The sequence below is a fragment of the Carcharhinus amblyrhynchos genome, chromosome 7 (assembly GCF_965287045.1).
Source record: "Carcharhinus amblyrhynchos chromosome 7, sCarAmb.v2.hapA, whole genome shotgun sequence".
NCBI lineage: Eukaryota > Metazoa > Chordata > Chondrichthyes > Carcharhiniformes > Carcharhinidae > Carcharhinus > Carcharhinus amblyrhynchos.
The window spans coordinates 37,245,899-37,272,560 of NC_137330.1; the positions used below are offsets into that span (position 1 = coordinate 37,245,899).

General features: G+C 43.1%; 1 protein-coding gene across 1 annotated transcript; it reads left to right on the plus strand.

The window, feature by feature from the left end:
- Positions 1-15,809: 15,809 nt before the first annotated feature.
- On the plus strand, positions 15,810-24,883 carry cimip5 (ciliary microtubule inner protein 5). Its single transcript, XM_080193254.1, has 3 exons — positions 15,810-16,223; positions 19,757-19,796; positions 22,893-24,883. The coding sequence occupies exons 1-3, from the start codon at positions 16,018-16,020 to the stop codon at positions 23,082-23,084; spliced, it is 438 nt and encodes a 145-aa protein (XP_080049380.1). The 5' UTR covers positions 15,810-16,017; the 3' UTR covers positions 23,085-24,883.
- The last annotated feature ends 1,779 nt before the right edge of the window (positions 24,884-26,662 follow it).

Consider the following 26,662-nt stretch of genomic DNA (forward strand, 5'->3'; position numbering starts at 1 on the left):
GAGGGAAGGGAGAGACATCGGTTAAGGAAAAAAAGCATTTTCGAAGATGACACACAGATGCGACGGAGGCAGAGAAACTGAGAGAATGGGATGGAATCCTCACGGGAAGTGGGATGTGAGAAGCTGTAGTCGAGGTAGGTATGGGAGCCGGTGGGTTTGTAATGAATATTGGTGGTCAGTTTGTCGCAGTAAATGGAGACAGAGACGTCAAGGAAGAGAAGAGAAAGGAAGTGTTGGAGATAAACTATGTGAAAGTGAGAGAAGGGTGGAAATTGGAAGCAAAATTGATCAATCTTTCCAAGTCCAGACAAGAGCAGGAAGCAGCATCAATACAGTCATTGATGTAATGGAAAAAGTTGTGGGAGCAGGCCTAAGTTCATGTTATTTTCTCTGTGAGACTGCCCACCACTGACTTACAGTGCTGCTAGCAATGTAAAAGCTGCTGGCAGGTTTCCCTGAATGCTGCTGGCAGCACTGGAGAGCAGGACTTCCTTCCATTAAGAAGTGGAAATCCCACTCTGAGCTTGTTAGGGCCACCCGCAGTGTACTTTCATTGCAAAGTGGCCTTTCTATCAACATCACTTACTTTAGGATTGTTGAGTGCATACCCACAGGTCCCTGAAGGTGGCTGGGCAGGTAGATAAGGTGGTTTCAAAGATATATGGGATAGTTGCCATTATTAGGTTCATATTATAGAGTACAAAAGCCTGAAGATCATGCTGGAATTGTACAATATGCTGGTTGGGTCGCAAATGGAGTGCTGCATGCAGTTCCACTCACCACATTATAGGAAGGATGTGATGACACTGGAGAGGGTGCAGAGGGATTTTACCAGGACGCAGCCTAGGTTAGAGGGTGGGGGCAACAAGGAGAGACTGGATAGTCTCAATCCATGTTCCTTGGAACATTGAGAGGGGGCCAGATGGAGGTTTATAAGACTAGGTGGGACAAAGATAGGTTGGAGAGGAAGGCATTTGTTCCATTAGTGAAGGGGTCAATATCCAAGGGCGTAGATTTAAGGTAAGAGGTAGAGGGGCTGTGAAGACCAGGTCTTTGAGAGATAGATAGGCTCTTGATCAATAAGGGGTCAAGGGTTATGAGGAGAAGGCAGGAGAACGTGGATGAGAATCATATCAGCCATGATTGAATGGCACAGCATACTTGATGGGCCGAATGACTTAATTCTGCTTCTATATCTTATGGTCTTATGGCTAAGAGGGGAGTGAGGGGCAACTTTTTCATTTAGAGGCTGGTAGGAGTCCGGAACTCACTGCCTGAAAGGTCAGAAACTGCCATAACATTTAATAAGTATTTAGATATTCACATGGACTGACATAACATCCAGGGCTGTGGCCAAGTGCTAGAAAGTGGGATTAGTGGAGTCAGGCATGGATATGATGGGCTGAATGGCCTCCTTCTGTGCTATAACATCTATGAATCTATGAGATTGACTTTTCTCACAGGAGTTGAGCAACATGCCTCCCCTCACCACCCTATAAAATTCACTCTTTCTTCTCGATTTAACGGTCATATGCTTGGAGACAATTGAAAAATTTTCCAGATCAGTTGTCACCATTTAACATAGTTCATTCATTAATGAACTTCTACAAAATCACACAATTGTTACAGTACAGAAGAAGGCCATTCAGCCCATTATTTCTATGCTGAGTTTCTGAAACAGCAGTTCACCTGCTGCCAGTCTCCCGCCTTTTCCTCACAACTTTGTACGTTCTTCCCTTTCCAATAATATCCTTGATTAAATCTGCCTCCAACACTCTCAACACTCCCAATAATATCCTTGATTAAATCTGCCTCCAACACTCTCAACACTCCCAATAATATCCTTGATTGAATCTGCCTCCAACACTCTCAACACTCCCAATAATATCCTTGCTGTATAGGGCATTGGTGAGGCCGCAGCTGGAGTACTGTGTGCAGTTTTGGGCGCCGCACCTGCGCAAGGATATTTTGGCCCTGGAGGGAGTGCAGAGGAGGTTTACTAGGCTGATACCGGAGTTGAGCGGATTGAGCTATGAGGAGAGGCTGAATAAACTAGGCTTGTACTCGTTGGAGTTTAGAAGAATGAGGGGAGATCTCATTGAGACGTATAAGATGATGAATGGGATGGATAGGATAGAGGTGGAGAGACTCTTCCCGCTCAAAAAAGACAGTAGGACTAGGGGGCACAGCCTCAAGATAAGGGGGAGGCGGTTTAGAACGGAGTTGAGGAGGAACTTCTTCACTCAAAGGGTGGTGAATCTCTGGAATTCTCTGCCCGTTGAAGTGGTGGAGGCTGCCTCGCTAAATATTTTTAAGAAGCGGGTTGATGGGTTCTTGATAAGAGAGGGGATTAAGGGTTATGGGGAGAGGGCGGGAAAGTGGAACTGAGCCACGACAGATCAGCCATGATCTTATTGAATGGCGGGGCAGGCTCGAAGGGCTAGATGGCCTACTCCTGCTCCTATTTCTTATGTTCTTATGTTCTTATGTTCTTATGTTGATTGAATCTGCCTGCAACACTCTCAGGCTGTGCAGTCCAGATCCTTACTGCTCACTGCTTGAATGTTTTTCCTCATTGCTCCATTGCTGCTTCTGCCAATTATCTTAAATCTGTTCCCTCTTGTTCTTGATCCTTTGGGTACAATTTGTCCCAATCTACTGCAGATTCCTTGTGATTCTGGACACTTCTATCAAATCTCCTCTCAACCTTCTGTTCTCCAAACGTAACAGTCCCAATTTTGCCAATATATCCATGTAAGTGAAATTTTTCTTCCCTGGAACCATTCCTGTGAATCTTTTCTGCATTCTCTCCAACACTTTCACATCATTCCTAAAGTGTGCTGCCCAGAATTGGTCACTATACTCCAGTTAAGGATGAATTAGTCTTTTATGTAGGTTCAATACAACTTTCTTGTTTTAGTACTCTATGTCCTAGTGAAAAGCTAGGATGCTGTTTGCTTTACATGATTTAATTTCCACCACTGGACATTTATTCAGAGATGGCTATCCTGCAGAACCCTTCAGGCTTCCAAACATCTTTCCACGCAAGATAAACACTAGTTATGCTTTCTCTTCAGCCTTATTATCCTTTTATCAATCTCCTCATCTGACACTACCAATTTATTGAAGATACTTTAAGGTTTATATTTTCATAACTGATATCTGTTTGTCAATATGGAAGTGTTAAATGATAGTGCCAGTGAAAGAAATAGTTTACAAGTATTGAAAGATAGAACGTTAAGCACCCATAGTAGGAGCCTTTGTTGTCTTCAGTTTGTTTCAATATTGGGGAGATGTAAGTAGAACCATAGAATCTCTATAGTGCAGCAGGAGGCCATTCAGTCCATCAAGTCTGTACCAACTCTCCAAAAGAGCACTTAACGGACCATCCCTCCATCCTATACCTCTAACCCCTGTGCATTTACCATGGCTAATCCATCTAACCTATCCATTTTTGGACACTAAGGGATATTTTAGCATGGCCAATCCCCCTAACCTGTGCAGCTTTGGACTGTGGGAGGAAACCGGAGAACCAGGAAGGATGTACAAACTCCAGTCACCCAAGGCTGCAATCAAACTCAAATCCTTGGCGCTGTGAGGCAGCAATGCTAGCCACCGTGCCACCACTGTGCCTCATTAAATATTACATTCTAGTTACTGCTGAACTAGTTAACTACTGGCACAACTACAGATATTTCTAAGCTCGAAACCTAATGAATTAAATTCAGTTCAAAAAGATGGTGGGATAGGTGATGTGTTGCAGCTGTAGCATGTGGGTACTGGTCAGCAAAGCAAAAGTGAGACCACAACTGGAGTACAATGTGTAGTTTTGGTCATCCTACCTAAGGAGGGACATAACTGCATTGGAAGCAGTTCAGACAAATTTCACCAGGTTGATTGCTGGGATGAAGGTGTTGTCTTTTGAAGAAAGAGTTCAGCAGGTTGAGCCTATATTCATTGGAGTTTAGAAGAATTAGAGATGATCTTATTGAAATATATAAGATTCTGAGGGAGCTTGACAGGGTGGATACTGGGATGATTCCTCTCATGGAGCAATCCAGAAGTAGGGCACAGAGTTTGAAAATAAGGGGACTCCCATTTAGGGTGGAGATGAGGAGGAATTTCTTCTCTCAGAGGGTCATTAGTCTTCTCTAGAAGAAAGCAGTGGAGGCTGGGTCATTCATTATATTCAAGGCTCAGAGCTAAAGAGAGCTAAGGATTATAGGGGACAGGCAGGAAAGTGGAGCTAAATCCATAGCCATGATATGATTGATTGATTGATCGATTTATTATTGTCACGTGTATTAACATACAATGAAAAGTATTGATTCCTGCGTGCTACACAGACAAAACATACATACCATTCATAGAGAAGGAAATGAGAGCGTGCAGAATGTAGTGTTACAGTCATAGCTAGAGAAATATTAATTTAATGCAAGGTAAATCCATTTAAAAGTCTGAAGAAGAAGTTGTTCTTCAGTCAGTTGGTATGTAACCTCGGACTTCTATATCTTTTATCCAATGGAAGAAAGTAGAAAAGAGAATGTCCGGGGTGCATGGGGTCCTTAATTATGCTGGCTGCTTAGCCGAGGCAGCGGGAAGAGTAGACAGAGTCAATGGATGGGAGGCTGGTTTGCGTGATGGATTGGGCTACATTCACAACGTTTTGTAGTTCCTTGCAGTCTCGAGCACAGCAGGAGCCATACCAAGTTGTGATACAACCAGAAAGAATGCTTTCTATGGTGCATCTGTAAAAGTTGGTGGGAGTCATAGCTGACATGCCAAATTTCCTTAGTCTTCTGAGAAAGTAGAAGTGTCGGTGGGCTTTCTTAACTACAATATCAGCATGGAGGGATCAGGACAGGTTGTTGATGATCTAGACACCTAAAAACTTGAAGCCCTCGACCCTTTCTATTTCATCCCCATTGATGTAGACAGAGGCGTGTTCTCCTTTACGCTTCCTGAAGTTGATGACAATCTCCTTCGTTTTGTTGACATTGAGGGAGAGATTATTTTTGCTGCACCAGTTCACCAGATTCTCTATCTCATTCCTGATGTCATTGAATAGTGGAGCAAACCCATTAAGCTGAATGGTTTATAATGCCTCCTGCTGCTATTTCTTATAATAAGCAGTAAACAATACCACTGAGTTAAATCCACATAGCAAGAATCATTGTTTCCTAACGGCACCCAAATGCATGTTGGTTCTGTACATCATTTTGTGCAGTAAATTGTCAGCACTCAGAACAGTGCTACACTTGTAACTGAACGAAAGGTAGGAAGAGCCCTCTTGTGGCAGCTGCCTGTTAACTCTGCCTGCTCACTAGAAAAAACATTTTCAGCATATCTGTACGCATACTATTTAAAGTTTAAAGTTTATTTATTAGTGTCACAAGTAGGCTTACATTAACACTGCAATGAAGTTACTGTGAAAATCCCTTAGTCGCCACTCTCTGGTGCCTGTTTGGGTACACAGAGGGAGAATTTAGAATGGTCAATGCACCTAACCAGCGCGTCTTCTGGACTGTAAGAGGAAACCAGGACACCCAGAGAAAACCCACGCAGACACAGGACAAATGTGCAGACTCCACACAGACAGTGTCCCAAGCCGGGAATTGAACCTGAGGCAGCAGTGCTAACAACTGTGCCACCGTGCTGCTATTTGATGTTTGAAGTGATGTTGTGGCATGCAGCCATACTACTGGCACAAACTGCCCTGGCACCTTGGTGATAGCAATAACTGGGATATAGTGACTGGCCATCAAATGTATGCAGAGCAGATAGCTCATGATGTCAGCCAGCGTACCACACAGATTTCATGTTGCTGTTGTATTCTCACATGGTTGAACACAGCAACAGGAAGGGTCGTGTTATTTAAAGAGATTATCAACTACTTACATGTTACTTGCTCTTTTATTTGTTCTGACTGTTGCTTCAATTCTACAAGTGCTTTGTGCAAACACCACCGATTCCCCCCCCCCACCCTAGGGAACTCGGAGCGGGCAGTCGTGAGGTCTCATGGGGACTTGTGGGGAAGTAGTTGTGGGGTCCCAGCAAGGGTTGGTTGGTGGGTTGAGGTAGTTGGGAGAGTCCCATGGGGTTTGGGCTGATTCAATACTATAGTTAACAGGTGCTCAAGCCATTTTGCTGACTTCAAGGCTTCTGCAAAACAGAACTGCTCCCAGAATTGGGTACACCAATAGGTTTTCCCTTTGAATTACAGCATGTATTAGAGAATAAACCATGCAGAGCAGGACAAGCTGCTAAAAGAGGGGACGAAAACTCAAATCGCAGCAGAAGTCATATAGGATCCAAGGTGACCTGGTAAGATGGATGCAAAACTTGCTTGGGCATAGAAAGCAGAGAGTAGCAGTGGAAGGGTACTTTTCTAACTGGAGGTCTGTGACAAGCAGTGTACCACAAGGATCAGTGCTGGGACCTTTGTTGTTTGTAGTATATTTCAATGAGTTGGCGGAAAACATAGGTAGTCTGATTAGTAAATTTGCAGCTGATGTAAAAATTGGGGGTCTAACAGATAGTGAGAAGGACTGTCAGAGGATACAGAGAAAACAGCAGGAATTAAATTGGCTGGAGACCTGGGCCAAAAGATGGCAGATGGAATTTTACCTGGACAAATGTGAGATGATGCAATTTGGAAGGTCTCCTGCAGAAGGAATGGATACAGTAAATGGTAAAGCCCTTTGAAATATTAGCATACAGAGGGATCTAGGTGTGCAGATCCACAGTTCCCTGAAGGTGGCAACTCAGGTGGACAAGGTGGTTAAGAAGGTGTGTGGCATGCTGGCCTTTATCAGTTGGGGCATTGAGAATAGGAATTGGAAAATCATGACACCCATGACAATGACTGCTTCTGCGCCTACTTTGTTCAGGCCAGAGCTGGAAATATTTGCAATTTTTCTCCGTTTGCTGTTGACAGTTGCATAAAGGAGGTCACTGACACACCTTATTCCTTAGGAGCTAAGTACATTTCATTCTCTCTTGTCAGAATATTTATATATTCAGAAACCTTCATAAAATGGTGCAAGGATAAATAATCAGCAAGGAACTATGGACAATTAGATTTGTACAACATCAACTGTTGTAATTAAATCAGGATGGGTAAAAGGGAAAGTCGTCACTGATGACCATCGGCTGCTCTCCTTTTTTTTATTCATTCATGGGACGTAAGCATCACTGGTTGGCCAGCATTTATTGCCCAAAGACAGTCCCTCGTTGCCCAAGGGCAGATGAGAGATTGCTGTGGCTCAGGAGTCACATGTAGGCCAGGCCAGGTAAGGATGGCAGATTTCCTTCTCTAAAGGACATCAGTGAACCAGATGGGTTTTACCGACAATCAACAATGGTTTCATGGTCATCAGTAGATTTTAATTCCAGATATCTTTCCTCTTTGAGAGGGAAAGCTGATTTAATTAAGGATGGCATGATGGCACAGTGGTTGGCACTGCTACCTCACAGCGCCAGAGACCTGGTTTTGGTCACGGTCTGTGTGGAGTTTGCACATTCTCCCCGTGTCTGCATGAGTTTTCTCCGGGTACTCCAGTTTCCTCCCACAGTCTGAAAGACGTGCTGGTTAGGTGTATTGACCCTAACAGGCGTTGAAGTGTGGCGACTAGGGGAATTTCACAGTAATTTCATTGGAGTGTTAATGTAAGCCTTACTTGTGACTGATAAATAAACATTATTATTTTTTAATCTGAGGGTTACCACATCTCAGGTGAGGGACAAGGTTGATGAAGTAGGGCCTTCAATAAATAACCTCAGCCAGTATGGGAATCGAACCCACACTGTTGATGTTGTCCTGCATCACTAGCTAGCCATGCAGCCAATTGAGCTACACCAACCCCTGTGGAATAACAGATGTCACAGGGGGACAGAAAGCTGTTTTTTTTTTGTATAACTACTTGAATTTTTGTCCTTTCAGGCCAAATCCTGAACAAAATTAAATTCCCACTAATAATCAACTCATCGTAAATTTGGGGATTTATTATTAAAAGCATATTCTTCAATATGTTCTTGCTCCTAATTAAATGTAAATTATACTTAGACCTCAGTTAAATGTTTTCAGCATTAGCCTGCACTTGTAGAGAGATTTTTTCTGCTTGAACTGCACACAAAAGCCTGTGTTGCTATGGTACCAACATTTGATTGCAGTGCCTTAAACAAACAAGTGGGAATTGTAAAGTTTGACATGTTTGCACTAATTTTTTCAGTTACATTACAACTCCTGATGTTGAACAGGAACAATTTTGCGTTTGCCCTCTTGGCATCCATTGCCCCTGATCCTCCCACCACTGATGCCATTGTTCTGCCCTGGCTGAATGCCACATACTTGCTGCCTGCACCTCAACCTCTCCTGAGATCTTATCACACTTTTCCCTCACTGACTCCCCTCATGCCCCCTTCCTCCATCCACTGCCACCACCCTTCCTCGAAATGGTTTTCTGAGGGACTGCCTCAATCTAACACAATAGTTATCTGATATCAGGCATTACAATCTTACATTTAAAAAAGGCAGTTTTTTTTTGAGAGGAGAGAGCATTGTTAGTTGTTTCCAGCTCAAAGTGTAATTCTTTTCCAGCTCTGTTTGGTTTGTGCTATCTTTGATGCAGGCACTACAATTGCAATGTGCAGTGAGTGTGTCCTCTGTGATACTTGTGAAAACAATCACAGCCTTTCAGGTAACCCAAGTCTTTTCTGTTAATTGCCTTGGCTTTACATCCTCCTATTTCAACAAAGCATCACTTCTCAGCCTTTTGACTAAGATCAAGCGTCAGATCAAGACCAAGATGTGGTGCAATGCCTTGTCAATTTGGGTCTTGGGTATGTTTCTCTTGTGGGGGCCCAGAATTAGATTTTGAATTTGTTTTTTGGGGCAAATGAGGAATAGGTTTGGGTTTGCCTGATCCATTCTGAGCATTAGCTTTGTAAATTTAAGAACAGAATAAAAAAGAATTCCTCATACTTCAACAAAGCAAAATCAGGATTACACCAGGTATACATTTTATTCTGAGATTATAGTACATAGTTTAGTTTGATAAATGCCCCAGATTTTCCTATGGACTTACGCCATTGTAATGGTATATCTACAATGGAGAGCACATTCCACATCCAATATAAGAGGAAGGAAATTATGGCATCCATGACTTTAGTGCCACTCCGGCATTATCCTTGCAAAACAGTGAGAGGTTAACTTCCAGAACACCATGGCCCATTAAATTCAATAGCAATCTCAAATGTCCTGCGCTAATGATTGTGACTGCCACAAAGACAGTAAAATAATATCCCTGGATTGTCTTGCAGTGGTATAATTTAAAGGAATTAAAGATTTGCATCAATTCAATTAATTATTTTCCGAGTAAATAGCTTTGGCGATCTGCTGGGAGATTTATAGGGATTTTATGACCACAGTAAATTAGTTACTATTTTATTAATGTGTTATGATTTAATCAGTGCTAAGCTGAGTTGTTCTTGCATCAAGCCAACATGGGCACAGCAGGCCACACACTGCTCCAGTCTATAATCCCACAAATGCATTTAAAATGTAGCCTAGACCTGCAACACTTCAAATTATGCAAGAAGGTAGCCAGTGAGCGTTTTAACTGGGAACCTCACTTTGACTGACATTTGAAAACTTGCTGCAGATACTTAGAGTGCTGGATGAAAGCATACATCAAAACATTTCTCCATTTTTTTATGACATTTAAGCTGTAAATAAATCATCGGTTAAAAAGTTGTCCTTGCCACTCGACAAAATAGGTTTATTTCTGCTTTGCCAGAAATCGTTTGATCTTTTAATGCTTTTAAATCTAGTTGTAAAGCGAGAGAATAATGGAGCATCTCGCAAACAAGGCAATGCTGTGGGTTGTGAGGGAGAAATAGACACACTAGGGGGTGAATTTTCCCACCCACTCACCATGGGAATAGCAGCGGATGGACAGAAAATCCAGCAGACCATCAACGTAAAGGTGCATTGACCTCGGGCAGGAATTTCTGATCTTGGTGCAAAAGCTGTTTAACCTTCTCCTTCTCATCATCCAAGACTCTTAACACCCCTTCCAGGCAAAACAGGAATTTACTTATACTTCTTCGATTTAGCGTGCTGCATTTATTGCTTACTATGTGGTCCCTTACACTGGGCAATTACTTTGCAAAACATTCCCAATCAACCCACAATTGTATCAGAATTTCCAGTCACCTATCCTTTTAATTCTCTACCTTGCTCTTACTCTTTGTCTTTAGCCTCCTACCTTGTCCCAATAAAGCTCAACACAAGTTCGAAGAACACCACCTCATTCGACACTTGACAATCTTCCAGACTTAATGTTGAATTTAACATTTTCAGAAATGCCTCTTTTTTTTGGTCTACAGCTGTCAGTAATGATTCTAGTGTTCCCAAGCATGTCCCTACTAGACCAGTGGTTCCCAGCCTCTGTGCCATAAAACACTAGTTTGCTGTGAAGACCATCCCCCTATTCCCTCATCCCCCGCTCCCAAAGTGTGCTGAGAAAAAAGATTCAAATGATTCAAACTTCATGTAATTAAATTAAAATTAACCTTCATCTTTAGCTCTGCGTTTGACATCTTGAAGACCTGACCAATCTTGGGCCCCTCCCGTGTATGCACTGGCTGGAATGAGCTGCAGATGCGTGGTTTAGATTTTCCATGTTGGTCAGGCCCATGTGCATGACCAACGGGATTTGGAGCTGAAGACAAAGCTCCCATGTGCCTGCACAAGAAGCGAAAACTCAAAAAGGGTGCAAAAGCCCTGCAAGAAGCGCGAGAGATAGAGAGAGGTTCAAAAAAAAACAGGTGAGAGGACAGGGAGAAGTTAAAAACAGAGGGGGAGATCTTACCAAAGCAATCCCAAGTGCCGAACCAACATGAAAACAGAAGAATTTCAGATCCGCTTTTTGGGTGAGTTCGAAAATGCAATCATATGTGATCCTCGCTGGTAAGGACCTTCACCAGCTAGGCCATTTAGGCAAATGAGGCCAGACAATTGCATCCCGGGCTCACTAATGATATTTAAATCAAAATTAACACCCAGGAACAGTGCAAGGCTGATCTCGCTGAAAATCTGGGCCCAGTAAGATTGTGAGAGGCAAAAAAACCAGGTGCAAACCTTTTTGTCTCTCTCATGATCTTACCAGCCTGCCAGCCATCGACCGGCAAGACAAGAAAATAGGATCGTCCCGAAGGTTGGGAGCCACTGCTCTACACTCACCTTTTCTTTCTTTACCCGTCCTCAGAACAATCACGAACTGTCTTATACCATCATCTCTTTTGTCATTTAATCTTTCTTGCCTTGCACCCTATCACTGGACTTCCTTTTTGTTCTTCTCCTGCCACCTTTCACTGCCTCAGCTTCAAACCTGTCACATACCTCTTCCAGTTCTGTCAAAACAGTCATTGACCTGAGATGTTAACTCTGTTTCTCTCTCCGCAGGTGCTACCAGACCTGCTGAACATATTTCAAAAGCAAAGCAGCTGCACAAAACATGAACTAAATTGGTATTGTCTCTGCGGCCGAATAGTAAAATACCTTGAGGCTCTCATGGCTCTTAGAGGTCAAACTCATCAAATTGACCTGTATATATGACGTAAACTTTAGACATAGAATCATGCAGATATGTCACTGGCTATTCCATTGACCCAGTTTATCAGCTGTCAGGTGAATTAGAAATTTACTGAAGAACCAGGGTAAAGTGAAATTGCTTTGAAATGAAAACTAAGACAAAGGAACATCAAAAGATATGTTTCATAATCATATTGTGCCATTGATTAAAACTGTCATTCACAAATTCCAGAACTACCCTCCATAGAAATTGAATCTCGGAAGGAAAGGGGGCTTCTCATTTGGTCTTAACTTCAGTGGAGGGGCCACAGAAGTCCCTGAAAGAAACATATAGACATGTTTTTTTCCTGGTGTTTCTGCGGAACTCCTGCCAAAAGGCAATGCTGATACCATGAGGACATCTACTGCTGCTGAGCTAACCAGAATTATTACTGACAATGGTCTGAAATACAAGCCAAGGAAGGCCTATCCAAAACAGAGACACAGACAGACCTTTCAGAAAGAAGACATTTTAATATGCCACATTTCTGCCATGCTATGAACTCAGTAAATTCACCAGCCCCATGCAGACAATAATGAGACAAAGTCCAACAGTATAAGTTCGAGAACTGAACTGTTCTGTCTGACTGCCCATTGGGAGAACAGGATCAATGAGTTTACCTTCCTTTTAGTGATTTGAAACAAGACAGATCTGTGAATGGTCATAGAGACATCAAGCTTAGGCCGCTACTAATTCCATATAAAGCCTTTAAAGGCCCCATGCACCTATATCTGCTGCCCCTTTGTCTCCTGCCTTCTCCAGGGTCAGTCACTCCCACACCCATCACCTCTAATGTAAAATTAAAACAGAAAATGCTGGAAAACTTAGCAGGTCAGGCAGCATCTATGGAGAGAGAAACAGAGTAAAACTTTTTGAGACAAGGTAACTCGGGTGTAAATTGAGAGAGGCGGAGACTCAATGAGACCTCAAAGTCCTTGTGCATCAGTCATTGAAAGTAAGCATGCAGGTACAGCAGGCAGTAAAGGAGGCAAGTGGTATGTTGGCCTTCATAGCGAGAAGATTTGAGTATAGGGATTTAATTTGATTTATTATTGTCACAAGTATTAGCATACAGTGAAAGGTATTGTTTCTTGCGTGCTGTACAAAGCATACCATTCATAGAGAAGGAAGCGAGAGAGTGCAGAATGTAGCATTACAGACATAGCCAGGGTGTAGAGGAAGATCAACTTAAATCAAGATATGTCCATTCAGAAGTCTGATGGCAGCAAGGAAGAAGCTGTTCTTGAGTCGGTTGGTACTTGACCCTTAGACTTTTGTATCTTTTTCCCGACAGAAGAAGGTGCAAGAGAGAATGGCTGTGGCTCTTGGGGTCCTTAATTATGCTGGCTGCTTTGCCGAAGCAGTGGGAAGTGTAGACAGAATCAATGGATGGTTTGCGTGATGGATTGGGCTACATTCAAGGCTTTTTTTGTAGTTCCTTGTGGTCTTGCGCAGAGCAGGAGCCATACCAAGCAGTGGTACAACCAGAAAGAATGCTTCCTATGGTGTATCTGTAAAAGTTGGCAAGAGTCGTAGCTAACATGCCAAATTTCCTTAGTCTTCTGATAAAATAGAGGCATCGGTGGGCTTTCTTTATAGTGTTGGCATGGAAAGACTAAGACAAATTGTTGGTGATCTGGTCACCTAAAAACCTGAAGCTCTCAACCTTTTCTACTTTGTCCGCATTGATGTAGACAGGGGCAGGTTCTCCTTTAAGCTCCCTGAAATTGATGACAATCTCCTTGGTTTTGTTGAAGTTGATGGAGAGATTATTATCGCAGCACCAGTTCACTAGATTCTCTATCTCATTCCTGTACTCTGTCTCGCCATTGTTTGATATCAACTTTGGTGGTATCGTCAGCAAACTTGAAAATCGAGTTGCAAGGGAATTTGGCCACACAGTCACAGGTGTATAAGGAATATAGTAGGGGGCTGAGAATACAGCTTTGTGTGGCACCGGTATTGAGGATGATCGCGGAGAAGGTGCTGTTGCCTATCCTTACTGATAGAGATAGGGATAGGGATGTTTTGCTGCAACTGTACAGGGTGTTGGTGAGGCCGTACCTGGAGTATTGTGTGCAGTTTTAATGTTCTGATCTGAGGATGGATGTCCATGCTATAGAGGGAGTACAGTGAAGGTTTACCAAGTTGGTTCCTGGGATGGCCACTCTGTCAATATGAGGAGATACTATGTCGGTTACTGGAGTTTAGAAGAGTGAGGGAGGATTTCATAGAAACTTATAAAGTTCTAATAGGGTTAGACAGAATAGATTCAGAAAGAATGTTCCCAATGTTGGGGGAACTAGGGGTCATAGTTTGAGGATAAGGGGTAAACCTTTTAGAACTGAGGTGAGGAGACATTTCTTCACCCAGAGGGTGGTGAATGTGTAGAATTCACTACCACAGAATGTAGTTGAGACCAAAACGTTGTCTGATTTCAAAAAGGTATTAGATATAGCTCTTAGGACTAAAGAGATCAAGGGATATGGGAGGGAGGGGGGATCAGGATATTGAATCTGATGATCAGCCATGATCAAAATGAGTGGCACAGCAGGCTTGAAGGACTGACTGGCCTACTCCTGCTTCTAGTTTCTAAGTTTCTATGACTCTTCAGAGCTCTGAAGAAGTCATACCGACTCAAAACACTGTCACTGTTCTCTTCACTGGTACTGCCAGATTTGCTGAGTTTTTCCAGCATTCTCTGTTTTTAGTTCAGATTTCCAGCATCCTCAGTATTTTGCTCCCATCTCCTCTGTCTGCAACATTCTCCCCTCAGCCCTCCAGCCTTGTCAATACCACTCCTCTCCAGCCTCCTGCCCAGCCGCTATGGATATTCTGAAGATTTTCCAATGCTCTTCCTCACTTGGAGGCATCATTCCTGCCTCAACCTCAGTAGCGACTACCACAATTGCCTCAACCCACTGCAGATTGTTTCCTTCACTCTGGGCTCAGCTCTTTCCTCATCACCACACTCTTTCCCTTCCTCCAATTCTTCTTGTGGGTTTCCAAGCCACCTAAAACCCCATCGCTTCTATTCTTCCACACTGTCCCAATGAACCTCCTTCGACGTTCTGCCCCAGCAATACACACAATTCAAAATCCTCACCCCCATGCCCACTTCCACGTCTCACCTATCAGGCAACTGAGTCTTTGTGTGAATCCTTCAGTTTTTTTTTGCTGCCCACAATAAGCAGCAGAGTCCACAGCTGAGGAACTCTTCTAGCAAATAAAACAGTAAAACTTGGAAATGTGTGGTTCAGCTACAGCATGGTGGCACAGTGGTTAGCATTGCTGCCTCACAGTGCTAGGGACCCAGGTCTGGTTTGGGTCACTGTCTGTGTGGAGTTTGCACATTCTCCCCACGTCTGCGTGGGTTTCCTCCAGATGCTCCGGTTTCCTCCCACAGTCCAAAAGACTAATTAGGTGCATTGGCTGTGCTAAATTCTCCTTCACTGTATCTGAACAGGCTTCGGAATGTGGCAATTAGGGGATTTTCACAGTAACTTAATTGCATGTTACTGTAAGCCTATTGAATGTAGAAACATAGAAGATAGGAGCAAGAAGAGCCATTTGGCCCTTTAAGACTGCTCTGCTGTTCATCACAATCATGGCTGATTGTCCAACTCAATAGCCTAATTCTGTTTTCTCCCCATAACTTTTGATCCCATTCGCCCCCCAAGTGCTATATCCAGTCACCTCTTGAATATGTTCAATGGTTTGGCATCAACTACTTCTCGTAGTAATGAATTCCACAGGCTCACCACTCTTTGGGTGAAGAACTGTCTCCTCACCTCCGTCCCAAATAGTCTACCCCAAATCCTCAGGCTGTAAGCCCTGATTCTGGACTTCCCTACAACTTGTGACTAATAACTAAATACACTTTAAACTTTATGTAAAACGTAGTAAACCTTAAAATTTAACTCCAGTGATGGAGTGATTTTTTTGAAAATGTTGAACTGTGTTTTTCTTTCCCCTTCAGGGAACCAGTAAGGGGTTCCTTCTGGCTACGTGTACCTGCTTCTCTGTCTCTGGGTTGTCTTCCTGACTGATTGGTTTCTGGATGCTTTACTCTGGTGGTTTTGGTCTGCCCCAGGAACCACTATCAATAGCCTGGCTGTTCCCTCCACAGCCCCGTTTCCACTGGCAACAGTAAACAAGCTGCTAGTGCCTGGTACACGCCTGGGGCGGAGAGGAGAGGGTTGTTCTTTAACTACTTTGCTTCAGCTGAAATCTTCCCTGCTAGATTGAAAGAAGAGGCATTTCTCCAACAAACAGAGAAAGTAGAAAGAGAGAGAGAAACAAATCACAGCTGCCCCATTGCCTTGTCTTGGAGTTGCTCGATCAGCAATAACAGTGCCAGCTGGGCTGTGCGTGCAACAGGATGGGGAGTAAGGAGCTGCATTTCAACAGAACCACCTCGGCTGGTTATCGTCTGGCAGAGAGGCCGACCGCTGATATCCTCACCGGCCACAGCAAACCAGCGGTGAACAGCAGAACCCAGGGCAAGCCCACATACCTGGGGACAGTCCAGGAAGATCAAGTGTGGAGAGAGTTAATCCGTGCAGAATGGCGAGGGCTCAAAGAATGGTAAGTTCATTTAAATACACTTCTCTGCTGATGGCATTTTAATTTGAGTTGATTGATTTATTATTGTCACATGTATTAGTATACAGTGAAAATTATTATTTCTTGTGCACTGTACAGACATAGCATGCAGTTCTTAGAGAAGGATAGGAGAGAGTGCAGAATGTAATGTTACAGTCATAGCTAAGTAAGAAGTCTCAACAAAAAAAAAGTCTCACAGCACCAGGTTAAATTTGGTTTATTTGGAATTGCGAGCTTTTGGAGTGCTGCTCCTTCATCAGGTGAATCAAGTGTCGATATGCGCAATCTTCTTGGAGATCCCTGTACTCCAAAAGCTCGTGATTCCAAATAGACCAGCTGGACTTTAATCCAGTGTTGTGAGACTTCTTACTGTGTCAACCCCAGTCCAATGCCGGCATCTCCACATCAGTCATATCTAGGGTGTAGAGACAGATCAACTTAATATAAGGTAGGTCCATGCTGAATTAGAGCATTATTAGAGAATCTATAAGAGTTAGAGTTTCAAAAGCATAGAATGAGAGTAAAAGATAGAATTACAGGGTGTGCCGCACACAGCTCGCAAAACGTCGCCATGCTCCATTGCCATCTTGATCCCCTATAAAAACGTATATATATAACAAAGAAATCACCAAGGTTTCAAACATTGTTTCCTACTAGGGAAGGACAATTTGCTTGAGATAGATGTTTTATTTACTTCTTTTCAATCTTACAGAAGGGGGCTGTTTGGTCCATCGTGGCTGTGTCAGCTCATTAAAGTACCTATCTAATTATTCCCGTTCCCCTGCTCTTTCCTCTTCAGCGTGGGAAATTCCTTTCCCTGTAGTCATACTTTTTTGAAAATACAGCGCTTCTATTAGAGTTTCCAAATCAGACACACTACCCATCCTTAAGCAGAAATGCACAATGGCACAGTATTACTGCCTCATAGTGCCAGGGACCTGGGTTCAATTCCCAGCTCAGGTTACTGTCTGTGTGGAGTCTGCATGTTCTCCCTGTGTCTGCGTGGGTTTCATCCAGGTGCTCTGGTTTCTTCCCACAGTCCAAAGGATGTGCAGGTTAAGTGTATTGGCCATGTTAAATTCTCCCTCAGTGCCAGAGTGTGGTGTCTAGGAGATTTTCACAATAACTTCATTGCACTGTTAATTTCAGCCTATTTGTAACACTAATTAAAAAAAACTTTTAAATGTGTGAAAAAGACTGACAGAATAGGAGCGACTGGTACTTCAAGCCCATGCCATTGTCTGATTATGTCACCATGACCCTGGTCTGTGCTCCCCTCCTCTCCCATAATGGTGAGTGAGTGCCCAAATTCCACATCTACATTGCTGACAGGTAAAACTCTGCTTTAGATGTGTGACCTCCCAAACCAGAGAACTGTGGCAAGTGTGCAAATTCCAGATAATGTGGAGGAGATGTCCCATTCTGAATACAAACTTACATTCTACCTGATGCATCAAAAAACTACATGGCATTTTGTCCAACAATATCAGACGCCATTCTGCCTGCTTCCCCCACACCCTGCAAAATATACTTTATTCATAAAAATTGGTAAAACTATATTCCAGAATAGAATGGATATTACTGAAAAGTGCAATATAGTTCAGGTTCCTTTCTTATAGCATGGGGCACTCTGAAGTGCCTCAATAAAATTATAAAAAACAAAATTGTCTGTGATATTTACAACATTTACAATATACATTTCATAACAAAGATACTACCCAAAGGGTTTTTCTCATTCCTTCTTGGGACATGGGCATCACTGGCTGGCCAGCATTTATTGCCATCCCTAATTGCCGGAGGGCAGTTGAGAGTCAACCACATATTGCTGTGGCTGGAGTCACGTGTAGGCCAGACCGGATAAGGGTGGCAGATTTCCTTCCCTAAAGACATAATTGAACTAGATTTTTTTTTCCAACAGTCGACAATGGTTTCATGGTCATCAGTAGATTTTTTCAGGTTTTTTTTATTGAATTCAAATTCCACCACCTGCCGCGGGATTTGAACCCAAGTCCCCAGAATATTAGCTGAGTTTCTGGAGTAATAGTCTAGCGATTGTACCACTAGGTCATCGCTCAGGCCATTTGCATAGTTTCCTGTCCCTTGGTATACTATGGCAGAAGGTCCTTAGACAGTCTCCTTTCCCCATTGAGCTTGTGGAGTGATTGCTTTATTGAATACCTTGACACGTAGTCCAGGGCTTTGGAATATGCCAATCTGTAACACCCTGTTATTGATGGATCTTTGCATTGGAAGACTAACAAGTTTCAGGCAGACCAGAAGCTGACTTTCACCTAAGATGAAAGATGTGCAGGTTAGATGGATTGGCCATGCTAAATTGCCCATTAGTGTCAGGGGGACTAGCTGGGGTAAATACATGAATACACGGTGTCATGGGGATGGGGCCTGGGTGGGATAGTGGTCGGTGCAGACTTTATGGGCCAAATGGCCTCCTTTTGCACTGTAGGATTCTATGATGGTACTCCAGGAGCAATCGATGCCAGTCTCAGAACGCACCCTCTGTGAACAGCTGCAGAGCACAACGTCCTGCATCACAGAGCTGCTTGGGATGAACCTCAACAAAAACCAATGCGTCTTTTTCATGACCTCCTTTGTAAAGGTACATTCTAGAAACAGGCAGGCATCAGTCGGTGCTCCAGCGCAGCTGTCTCAAGCGCAGCATGCAGGGAGGGTTTGACTCAGAGGGCTTTTCTCATCACCAATCAAGCTACTTCGTGATACTTTCTCAGATCGATGCAGCTTTATTGGTTAGTCTCAGCACCACTTTCACAGATACTTCTTTTGTTTCATTTTCACCACGTGATGCTTAGCCACTCAATACATAACTTCATTTCATGATGTAATGTGTATAAAGTACTGTTTTTGTGAAGGATTAATTCACTTAGGTAACAACATCCGTCTGTCCTAACTTGTCGTTACACGATATCATACAACTGCGTAACTTATTGTGAATTTACACAGTCTGTGCCTGGAATTACAAAATAAAACTGCCCCTGTAATTGTACTAGTACAATGTGTTATTATAGTTTGGCAATTACAAGACTGGAACAACATACATAATCTTTGGGATTATTGCAAACTATTATGCTTTCTGTAAATAAGTTCTGACCTTTGTTTACTTAAAATCATAGAAACCCTACAGTGCAGAAGGAGACCATTCAGCCCATCCAGTCTGCACTGACAACAATCCCACCCAGACCCTATCCAAATTTACCCCGCTAATCCCTCTGACCTATCCACCCCAGGTCCCTAAGGGGCAATTTAGCATGGCTAATGCACCTAACCGGCATATCTTTGGAGTTACATGTCTGTTGCTTGGGTATGATTGATCTGATCTTCAAATTATCTTTCTAATTCTGAAGCCAAGCCATCATCTTCAAAGAAATTGGTTTGTCCAGAAAACATATTTGTGTTTTAATTATCACATTGACACCTTCCTTTGCCATGTTGCCACGTTAGTGCCCACTATATTAACATTTTGTCCTTTGTCTTATCAGGGAGAATAACTGGAGCTTTCTCAAAGATTATGACGCCAAGGTAAGGATTGCAATTAATATATATGTGTAACACAAAGGAATCAGTGACTCATATTTAAGTCTGCCTTTGAAGCATTTCACACTTGCAGCATATTTGTATTGCTGATATATTCTCAGTCTTAAGATTTTTAAATATGAAAATAATAATTTATAAAATTATACAAAAACAATATATTATGTGTAATATATTAATAAGGTAAAATAATATATTTTTAATCCCACCATTATCTGTTCATAATGTGTCAAAGTGAGACTGAAAGCATAGAGTACTGCAGTTCCTGATTCTAGCTCTATCCCAGTCTCTCAGTTCGAAGGATTATACTCAATAAGATGATGGTTGAAACCAAAGGAGAAAATGCTGGGAATTCTCAGCAGGGCTGGCAGCATCTGTATGGAGAGAAAAGAACTGACGCTTCGAGTCCAGATGAGCCTTTGTCAAAGCTCAATTTTTAAGAAGTTTTTTCTGAGGTCTGGATGAGAGCACCAAAATAGTCATCATTGTAGCAATAAAGGAGTTGTGGGAGGGGAGCTGTGTAGGCCTGGAATAAGGAATGTTCCACATACCCCATAAAGAGACAAGCGCAGCTGGGACCCATGCAGGTACTCATTACTACTCCTTTAATTTGGAGAAAGTGGGATGAGTTAAAGAATTTGTTAAAGAAGTTAAAGAAGATGGCGTCTGATCTGCTTGTGTTTCAAATTCCACATTCCCATCTACATGCAAAGACCTGGGCTGAATTTGTAATAGATGTTTGAAGGTCAATGGAGATAGAATGGTTTTACCCCAAAAAGTGAGGCACTCAATACATATACTTACCATCTCTGATGCACTGCTGTGAACAGAAAAGTCACACAGTCTCCAAGAAAAATATATCTTGCAGCTTCCACTCTCTCTCGCTCTTTACATCTCAATTATATACATCTCTTTATATGATCATCTCTCCTATAGCAAGTGTCTTTCTGAATTTACCCCTTCCAAGTTTTAAATATACATGTCATGCCCTCCTGAAGCTTTCTCCTGCACTGAAACAAAGAACACATGCCTATGACTTACTGCTTTTCAATGCATATCTCTTAAGCAACATCACAAACATTATCACCCGGGGGTAATAGATGGTGAATAATAGGGGGTCTGTACTTGATGAAGCACACTGCACAATTCAGTAGGTACAGGAGACAGCACAAACACAGGAGACAATCTGTCCTCTTCTAATTCTGCTGAGTTACCAAAGACGTGGACGTCCCGTGTCCTGCCAATGAAGAAAAATCATTGATGTATCTGAGTGATTGAATAAGGTATTGGCAGACCTGCTGAAGACCTTCAGCACCATGTCTGACACACTGGAGGAATCCACAGCCAACATGGGCAATGTTCTCTTGCCTGGCATTTCCATTCTGTCATCAAACCTGCAGCATGCAGCCTTTTCCACCATCACTGCATGCAGCAGCCTGGCAGCAGCTGTTTGCATCACCAACATTTCCAGCTATGATGGAAACTCAGACATTTGCTGTCCAGACTTTTGCATCCACCTCTCAGAGTATCACCCTCATAGAGGTATTAGTGTAATCTGTTTGCTATGATAGTTATTATAGGATGACATTTGGGTGACATATGATTTCATAAAATCATAGAATCCCTACAGTGCAGAAGGAGGCCATTTGGCCCATTGAGCCTGCACCAACCACAATCCCACCCAGGCCCCATTCCCGTAACCCCATGTTTTTACCCTGCTCCCTGACACTAAGGGTCAATTTAGCATGGCCAATCCACCTAACCCACAGATCTTTGGAGTGTGGAAGGACACCAGAGCACCCACAGGAATTACACAGATATAGGAATAATGTGCAAACTTCACACAGACAGCGACCCAAGCCAGGAATCGAACCTGGGCCTCTGGCGCTGTGAGGCAGCAGTGTTAACCACTGTGCAACCATGCCACCCCAATTTGATGGAAATGAGGTTTTCTGGGAGGTTATTAACAGTAATTGGGTCTGCAGACTGTTTGTAAAACAGCCCATGAGTATGTTATCATAACAAGTCCTTAATGTGAATGTTCATTGACTGCAATAGCTTAGCGAATGGATAAAAGTGACATGGTTTTTTAAGGCCTCGCTCTTTTACTGCAGTTTGCACCCCTTCACATCAGTGGGTGTGATGAGCTGTAGCCTGTTAATGAGGATGGGGCCATGTCCAGCACTGGAAATTGTGGCTGTCTGTCAGGGTGGCTATGTGTCTGCTCTCTCACCTTCAGCTCAACCAGTAGCTGCGATGGTGCCAGAAACCTGGCTGTGCCAGACTGGCCTGGCGGCTGCTGAGGAGCTGCTGTCTGACTTGATTTCCTTTTGAGATGTCAGGAACCCCGAACTGATCTGTAGCAGGCTACCACCAGCTCTGGTGAAATCAAAGAGTGTCATCCTGATAGAAGTGTCAGTGCAAACTTTATTTTACGCAAGGTATTACGAGATGACATTTTATAGCATCATAGAATCCCTGCAGTGTAGAAGGAAGCCATTCAGCCCATTGAATCTACACCAACCACAATCCCACCCAAGCCATATTCCCGTAACCCCACACAATTACCCCGCTAATCCCCTGACACTAAGGGGCAATTTAGCATGGCCAATCCACCTAACCCGCATTTCTTTGGACTGTGGGAGGAAACTGGAGCACCCAGAGGAAACCCCATGCAGACACGGGGAGGACATGCGAACTCCACACAGACAGTGACCTGAGGGCAGAATTGAACCCGGGTCCTTGGCGCTGTGAGGCAACAATGCTAGTCACTGTGCCATCGTGCCACCCCATTTGGGTGATGTATGATTTGATGGAAATGATCATTTCTGGGAGGACATTAACTTTATTTGGGTCTGCAGAGTGTTTATAAAACTGCCTATGAGTATTGTTTTAACAAAAAGTCTTGAATGTGAAAGTTTGCTGAGTGCTTTGTTTTAGAGAGTGGATAGGCTTCAGTTAACAGATCCTCTAACACAAATCAATACAATGGGATTTTAACTTTGCGGCCTCATTTTACAGGAATGAACAAGGTGTTGACTGCACATCTTTACATGCATTTTGTTCCAACCTTTTGTTTTCCAGGGACAACTAAAAATACATGAACCGCTCCCTGAGTACATCCCTCAATTCTCTAACCATGTTCCAAATACCACAAACCAGACCTGTGGCAGCAGAATAGACACTGAGCTTGGTCAGGCACTAATACAACTGGACTTTCATCTTCAGAAGGAAAACCGAAAGAGAAAACTGGACGTGGAGCTTATCCCATATTAAAGTAGAATGTCATTAAGCGGTGACATGCTCAAGGAAATACTTGAATTACTGTAGAAATAGTTAGATTAGAGAGTTAGGCCCTAATATTAAGTTGGATGCTGTGGCACTGATGGGCATGGGATGGTGAGAGGCTGGCATGGAAGGGCTCTTTAGAGACTGAGGAACCCAAAAGAGTGGGTTTCCTTCAGATCTTGCTGGAATTAAGAGCAGTGCCTGATTAATATTTGTATTTCCTCTCCTGCAGATTAAAAGGCTGGTTGGCTGTCAGCTACTAGGAAAGTCTGTAGAACCAGGCCATAGCTGGGGTGCAGGGAGGGGGAAGCGATGCATGTATCAATTGGGAGGAGACAGTAGAATGGGAGAGGGGATTCTGGAGACATGCTGGTGATTGGCACAGACATTGGTACCAGAGAATTGGTGGTGAAGAAGAGCCAGAGACACATCCATAGGGAGTTGGCAAAATCATCGAGGGTAGTGGGGGTGAGAGTAAATTTTGGAGATGGAGACACATTGGAGGTGTTGGAGGCATCAGTGGTTGTTGGGTTGGAGGAGAGATCAGACACGTAGGTTGGTGGTTGGGGGTTTAATTCTTGGATTTAATTCCTTGGACAGTAACGCCCTCTCTATGTCTGTAACCTCGCTACCTTTATAAATCTCTCCTCCCAAACTTTCTGTCCTTTTGACTTTAGCCTCTCATGCAAAAGTTAAAGTTTATTTATCAGTCACAAGTAAGGCTTACATTAACACGGCAATTAAGTTACTATGAAATTTGCCTAGTCACCACACTCCGGCGCCTGTTCGGGTCAATGCACCTAACCAGCACATTTTTCAGAATGTGGGAGGAAACCCGGAGCACCCAGAGGAAACCCACGCAGGCATGGGGAGAACATGCAAACTCCACACAGACAGTGACCCAAGCCAGGAATCCAACTTGGGGTCCTGGTTCTGTGAGGCAGCAGTGCTAACCACTGTGCCAGTGTGCATCCCACCTTCTATTCACCATTTCATTGGCAATCGTGTCCTTCATCTCTGGGTCCTGGGTTTAAAGTCATCGCAAACTGATCATTTGTTTGACAGGCACAATCCAGCCTGAAAAGGTTGAGGTCTTATCGAATTAAACAGCTGCTAACTGGTATTAATAATGATTGTCACAGGACTCTGAAGATGGTTGATATGCAAAATAATAAAATAATCTCACATTGGTGCATTAAGAGGGGCTCATCTTAGATTAGGACTGAGACAGTTTGTTAAGTGGAGTGGGTTTTACTAAGTTACACCGAACCTGGGAGTACCTGATATGGCATAGACAGGGTGGATAGTCAGAGGTTTTTCCCAGTGTGGAAGTGCCAATTACATGGAAGTACAGGTTCAAGGTGAGAGGGGGTAAGTTTAGGGAGATGTGCGGGGGACGTTTTTCACACAGAGAGTGTTGGGTGCCTGGAACATGCTGCCAGAGAAGGTGGTGGAAGCAGGCACATTAACAACATTTAAGAGTCATCTGGATGGGTACATAAATAGGGAGGGAATAAAAGGGTACAGACCAAGTAAGGGCAGAAGGTTTGTTTTTCATTCAGTAAGGGCATCATGGCACAGGCTTGGAGGGCCGAAGGGCTTGTTCCTCTGCTGTACATTTCTTTGTTCTCTTTGTTCTTCTAACACTAGCTGCAAGAAATGGAACGTGATTCTCAGTATTATCTTTCTCCAGTTTGACAGCAAAGAATTGCCAGAACCTGTATCCCTGCAAATAACTGTAGCTCCAGAATAGCATAAAGCAGCATCTCTACTAACACTTCCCATCCATTACCCACACCTGAGTCCTGATACGTTTACCTATTGCAAGCTTTAACAAAGGATGTGTGGCCGACACCATAAAGTCACGCCCGGCTCTGCTAAAAAGACCTGAGCCAAAGTGAAGCCAATCGTTGCAAATCAGGAAGGAAATGGTCAGATTGATCTGGGTTCAATACATTCTGAGCACCTCATCAGTACTGAGTGATGGGGTATCTAGATTGATAGTTTACATGTTTTTTTGGAAGGAGGAAATTTTTTTTTTCTGAATGCAGCATAGCGATTTTTTTTAACCATTTCAGGCTCTCTGTGTCCCTGTCACGCCACTTGGGGGTAAGCACTTGGTGCTACCATTGCCCAGCACTGACATCTCTCTCTGTAATTAACCCAAAGCTCACAATGATCGGTCTCTCAAATACATTAAATAACTCCCTTCATTCTGTAGTATATCTGCTGAAAACCTAGCGAGAAGTTAACAAAGAATTAACCAATTTTGTTGATTTATTTATTTTTCCTGTTTGTTTACATTTTCTTATACTTACATTATAAAAATACATTTCGTAGTTACATTATATAAATGTAACTATGTTTTCTTTAAAACTGAATGTCGGATTTGGTAGACAGAGAAAATGTTACGGCCTTGGGTGGCATGGTCTGTCCAAGTATCTGTGCCACAAGTTGGACATGCTGACCTCACACTCCAGTTCCCAAGGCATGTTGCCTGGGTGCAAAGCTCTAGATGCGCACCAAATCATACATTTATCCCTACATCCCCAAACTAACTGGGCACTGTGCATTTTTACCATTCGGCTGCACTCTGTGAGTTTAGAATCAAAAGATATCTCTCTCTCAGAAAATTTTCTTTCCAGTAGGAGCAACATTTCTACTGTGGATTATTAGAATAATGAATTGTACTGGATCTAGTTTAATTGGAATAAACAGAAGAACAAATGTCGAACTGCTGTACTTTTTATTTAATTGTTTCTGGCAAATCAGTTAATCTGCAATTAAAATAACATGTTAGCAACAACCTGCGGGCTCACAGTATTGTCTTTTCAGCCTTCACTGACGGGATTTAGATTATTTTTCTCTCTTGTGCCTATCACAATGCTTATGTTAAATATAAGGGAGTTGGTGGCACAGTGGTTAGCACTGCTCCCGCACAGTGCAAGGGACCCGGGTTCGATTCTCGGCTTGGGTCACTGTGCGTGCGGATTGTGCACCCATGTCTGACTGGGTTTCCTCCTGGTGCTCCAGTTTCCTCCCACAGTCCAAAGATGTATGGGTTAGGTGGATTGGCCATGTTAAATTGCTCCTTAGTGTCAGGGAGACTAGCTAGGGTAAATGCGTGGGGATAGGACCCAGGTGGGATTGTCGTCAGTGCAGACTCAATGGGCTGAATGGCCTCCTGCATTGTAAGGTTCAATGATTCTACGATTAATCAAAGTTATTAGGCCAACAAAATGAAAACTGCTCTGAATAAATCATTAATTACCAGTTTCAGAGAAGCACAAGAGGAACTCTAACCCTTCAGCTGGTTGTACTTTATTTGGGAGCTTTTGATTCTGAAACTTCATTACAGATACAATGGTGTATGAAATATGAGAAAGCAGAACTGGTTTCAGCACAATGACTCTGTGGCTTCAGAATGATTATTGACCCTCCAGGGTGTTTGGTGAACAGCTCACCTCCCTATTTCCTCACTATTCCCATTAGTTGAATAGAAATTGGTCCTTGCTCCTGAAAAATTCTGCAGACCTCAATCCTGCATCCCTGGAATTCCAAAATAT